At 53.4% G+C, this 5,000-nt stretch overlaps 1 protein-coding gene across 1 annotated transcript in view; it reads left to right on the plus strand.

Moving 5' to 3' along the window:
* The first annotated feature begins 1,701 nt into the window (after positions 1–1,701).
* fzd10 (frizzled class receptor 10) overlaps positions 1,702–5,000 on the plus strand; it is a 3,941-nt gene continuing 642 nt past the window's right edge. Inside the window, exon 1 of the mRNA XM_042101954.1 lies at positions 1,702–5,000. This exon is cut by the window's right edge and continues 642 nt beyond it. Coding sequence (XP_041957888.1) covers positions 2,913–4,871 — 1,959 coding nt within the window. The 5' untranslated portion in view covers positions 1,702–2,912 and the 3' untranslated portion in view covers positions 4,872–5,000.

Consider the following 5,000-nt stretch of genomic DNA (forward strand, 5'->3'; position numbering starts at 1 on the left):
GGATGCAAGGCACCCTATCCTTCACGGACTGGACCATAAAGCCTGTATAAACATATCAGTGTTTCCTCGTATATCCACATTGGGGAATTTACTGCCTTTGGACCGGCCTTACTGCCATGTTGATACTTTACATTGTTGCATTTTTTCCGCGCAATCTGATCTTTCACTGCAGCTATAATGTAGCTTGATGATAATATTTGTCTGTATAGGCATAAACCCGGCTTCATCTTTTGTCCATGTTGGGATGAGATCCTGCATTTAATTTCAACGTGATTCTATCTACAGGTTAAATTGATTCCTCACCTAGAACTGGAACGGCAGGGGAAAAAAAGTGATATCATCTATCTTCATGCTTTTCCTCCTCATAGGACCATGACCCACACTCCCACACTTGCTCACAATGAATGTGTTGTTTACTTTATCGCATTGGGACATATTCACAAACATTCAGGGCGAGAACTCCCTCAGTATGTTTAACATCACATTTGCCCTGGGCAGGATGAGAGAGAGGAGAGAGACAAGCCAACTCATCACCACACACCCTTCCCCATCACCCCCCCCCCCCCCCCCCCCCCCCACACACACACACACACACAGACACACACACTTGTGTCCATGACGTTATCCATGAGGTTGGCACATGCAAGAGGGCACTGGGGTGATGCCCTGCGAGCAGAGAGAAGGGCCTGACCTGGCATGGACACAGAGGGGGTGCCAGGCGGGTTGTGGGAGAGAGAGGGGCACAGGCAGACATCTAAGCCTCAAGACTGAAGCTGCTTTGTCTGCATATCACTCTCTCTTCTCTCTCTTTTGTCTTTATATCACTCTTTCTTTCTCCCTATCTCTCTCTCTCTCTCTCTCTCTCTCTCTCTTTGTCCTGCAGGCATGTTCTCTTCATCCAGAGGCGTGAATTTACGATGGAAAGTCAATTGGGTGGTGGTGGTGGGGGGTGGGCTGGGAGGTATAGGTTAGGAATCCCTTTCATGTCGGAATGACTGCTACTGAACCAAGCCCACCCCCCCACCCCATAAACCCACCCACCCACCATCTAAAACATTTCTGTACCATTATGTATAAAGACTTTGGGATGAAGCCACTACTATGTTTAATATTCAGCCTTGTTACATTTTTGGCACAATCCATCCTCTGTGTTGACATGCAAAATTGTGCGTAGGCAAAGAAGAGAGGGTTGCCAACTTTTTAAATCGGCATAAATCATAGCAAATTATGCAATTATGTGATATTAAGGGAGAATAAATAACTGCTGGCTTGTTCTAGGGTTAGAGGCTTACAGGCTTATGCACCCAGCCAGATCTGTAAATGAGGGGGCATCGCTGACAATTAGATGTGTGCTTAGATGTGCACAAATTAAAAATTGTAGATAGAAGTTATGGCTGTGTTTTTTCTGCTTTAGACGTATTTCTGTTGGTTACATATTCACTTTACTTTTTAATGGCGCTTGATCACATAGTTTTCTGAATGCAAAATGTAACATACGCCTGTTTGACAACAACGTCTTTTTTATTTGTTTGTGTTTAACTCCAAAAGTTGACTTCCTAAACTCCCAGAGTAATCGATTAGCCGAGTCGAAAAGTAAACAACTTCTATTTGTTGAGCTGAAACACTCGTATGAATTCACATGAATGTGCGGTCGCGTTGTGTCGCCCGATGGCAAGAGAATATATTGGTGCAGCGGGCTGGGTCCATGGCTCTCCGGTAACAATGGAGAAAGAGGGGTATTTGGGGAATAAAAACTCCCCTTCCTCTCACTCCACTCACACAATGCCCGAACCGTGAAAATCGGCAGTTGTGTTGAAGAAAGGGGCAAGACTCGATGGGAGCTCTTAGGATCCTTTTGGTTGTCGGAGGCAACGTTTGCCTCCTCTCTACCTGGGTCGCAAATGCGTCAAAACCTGACACTTCTCCCGGCCGAGAGAAAGTTTTCAACGGAAAATGAACAAATGGCCTGAGTGTGTTTTCCTTCTGATCTAGGAGTAAATAGTTGTTTGGGATTTTGGAGGTCTGCAGGCTGTTCCGCACGATTTGGAAATAATCACCGTGTCAGTTCAATCTTTCTTATGCAAAGTAGCTGTCTTTGAAGGCGGATCTTTTGGCAGGTTAGTTCAGGACGACAGCGGCTGCACAGCGCAGTTTTTCACAGGAGCTAACAACTCGAAAGTTCTTTCGCAGAGCCAGTCGCCGTGGTTTTTGCAATGTCTCTGTTTCCTCAAAAGTTATAAATTCGTCATAGCAAATTGTTCATAGCACGCTGGGAGACGACTACACGCCATCGCGACTCGGTTTACAGCAATGCAGTTGTGTGGGGATACTTCAGTTTACTTCGTCTTGTGCCGGAGGACTAGAGCGTGGTAACAGCGCGCTATAGCCGAGATCTGAAGCCAAGAAGTGCCTTGCGCCGGGGAAATCAACTCTTTGCGGATGTCTGTAGGCTAGGAAAGGAGTAATCTGTAACCGTTATTCATCTTTAAGTTTTTTTGTGGAATTACAACACACTTATTTTTACGGACATTTAATTATGCTGATCAATAATTTACGTGAGAGGATTTTCAGGATCCGCGAGCATGGAGTGCACGTTATGTCTGAAATGATGTGAAAATCCCGGGACTTTACTTGCCTTTTTCTTTGGAATACTCTGGCTTTCATTTGGGTAACACAATGGCAATATTTTGGACTGTACTTAAACTGAAGTTGTCGTGATTCTGCTTCGGGACACTCAAGTTCACTAATATTAGCGATACATGACATTGTCTTTCGGGGTGCAACAACTACTCGTGTGGAACATAAAACAGGGATTGTACCTCGTTATATCTGAGGAAATTCTGAACATTAGACGTCCAAGTTTACAGCAAACTGGGCTATTTTCATGAGTTAAGTGTGTTTACGGAGAAACGATGACGCTTTCGTCCGGTAAGCTGACTTTCCTTTGCTTGTTGCTGGCGTGCGGGGCTGCGTTCAGCTCCGTCATCAGCTCGCTGGACCCGGAGCAGCCGGGGGAGGGTCGCTGCCAGAAGATAGCCATCCCCATGTGCAAGGACATCGGCTACAACTTGACGGTCATGCCCAACCTGATGGGGCACGAGGACCAAAACGAGGCGGCCATCAAACTGCACGAGTTTGCTCCGCTTATCCAGGTGGGCTGTCATAGCCACCTGCGCTTCTTCCTGTGCTCTCTCTACGCGCCCATGTGCTCCGAGAAGGTGTCCATGCCCATTCCGTCGTGCCGCGTGATGTGCGAGCAGGCGCAGCAAAAGTGCTCACCCATCATGGAGAAGTTCAACTTCCACTGGCCGGACTCACTGGACTGCTCCCGGCTGCCCACCAAAAACGACCCCAACCACCTGTGCATGGAGGCCCCCAACAACGGCTCAGACGAGCTCTCTGACTTCCAGCCCAAGAGGACCAGTAGCACTGTAGGTGGAGGAGCAGGAGGAGGTGCAGGAGGAGGTGCGGCGGGCAGCGTCGGTGGCGGCGGTGGAGGAGGAGTGGCGGGGAGCGGACGCAAAGACGGGGTTAGAGACGGCGTGGACGGGGGCCGCGAGTCGGCAGCGGCGGTGTGCGGCGCCGGCGACCCGCGCAAGTTCCACTACGTGCAGAAGAGTGGCGCGTGCGCCCCCCGCTGCTCGCCGCGCGTGGACGTCTACTGGAGCCGCACGGACAAGCGCTTCGCCGCCGGCTGGATGGCCGCCTGGTCGGTGCTCTGCTTCGCCTCCTCGGCCTTCACCGTGCTCACCTTCCTCGTGGACCCGCAGCGCTTCCGCTACCCCGAGCGGCCCATCATCTTCCTCTCCATGTCCTACTGCGTCTACTCGCTGGGCTACCTGGTGCGCCTGTCCGTGGGCTCGGACAGCGTGGCCTGCGACAGCGACGCCGGCGTCCCCTACATCATCCAGGAGGGCCTGGAGAGCACCGGCTGCACCGTGGTCTTCCTCGTGCTCTACTACTTCGGCATGGCCAGCTCCATCTGGTGGGTCATCCTCACGCTCACCTGGTTCCTGGCGGCCGGCAAGAAGTGGGGCCACGAGGCCATCGAGGCGCACAGCTCCTACTTCCACCTGGCGGCCTGGGCGGTGCCCGCGCTCAAGACCATCCTCATCCTCACCATGCGGAAGGTGGCGGGCGACGAGCTGACCGGCCTGTGCTACGTGGGCAGCCTGGACGCCGAGGCGCTGACGGCGTTCGTGCTGGCGCCGCTGGCGTGCTACCTGGCGGCGGGCACCTGCTTCCTGCTCTCGGGCTTCGTGGCGCTCTTCCACATCCGCCGCGTCATGCGCACGGGCGGCGAGAACACGCACAAGCTGGAGCGGCTCATGGTGCGCATCGGCGTCTTCTCCGTGCTCTACACTGTGCCCGCCACCTGCGTCATCGCCTGCTACTTCTACGAGCGCCTCAACATGGGTCACTGGAGGACGCTGGCCATGGACCAGAGGTGCTTAGACGGCAGTGGAAGTGGAGGCTCGTCGTCGTCGTCCTCGTCCTCGTTGTCGGCGGCGGCGGCGGCGGCGACGTTGCAGCTGGAGGGTGGCAGAGGTGGCGTGGCGGGCGAGGAGGGCGGCGAGTGCCTGCTGCGGAGCTCCATCCCGGCCGTGGAGATCTTCATGGTCAAGGTGTTCATGCAGCTGGCCGTGGGCATCACCAGCGGCATGTGGGTGTGGACGTCCAAGACGCTGCAGTCCTGGCAGGGCCTGTTCAGCCGCAAGCTGCGCAAGCGCACGCGCCGCAAGGCCGCCTGCGTTTTCACCGGCGCCGGCGGACGCTACCTCAAGCCCCCGCAGCCCTCCGCTGGACTCAAGGGCCCCCACGCCGGAAAGTACGAGGCACCCGGGGCGGGACCCACGGCCACCTGCGTCTGATCCACACACACACACACACACACACACACACATTCTGCAAGCTCTTGCCTCTAATCAGTTTCCCGAGCAACCTTGGGACCCTCATATTGTTTCATATTTATTGTGTATTGTGTATTCCTATGACCACTC

This window comes from Alosa sapidissima, chromosome 8 (assembly GCF_018492685.1).
Source record: "Alosa sapidissima isolate fAloSap1 chromosome 8, fAloSap1.pri, whole genome shotgun sequence".
Lineage (NCBI taxonomy): Eukaryota > Metazoa > Chordata > Actinopteri > Clupeiformes > Clupeidae > Alosa > Alosa sapidissima.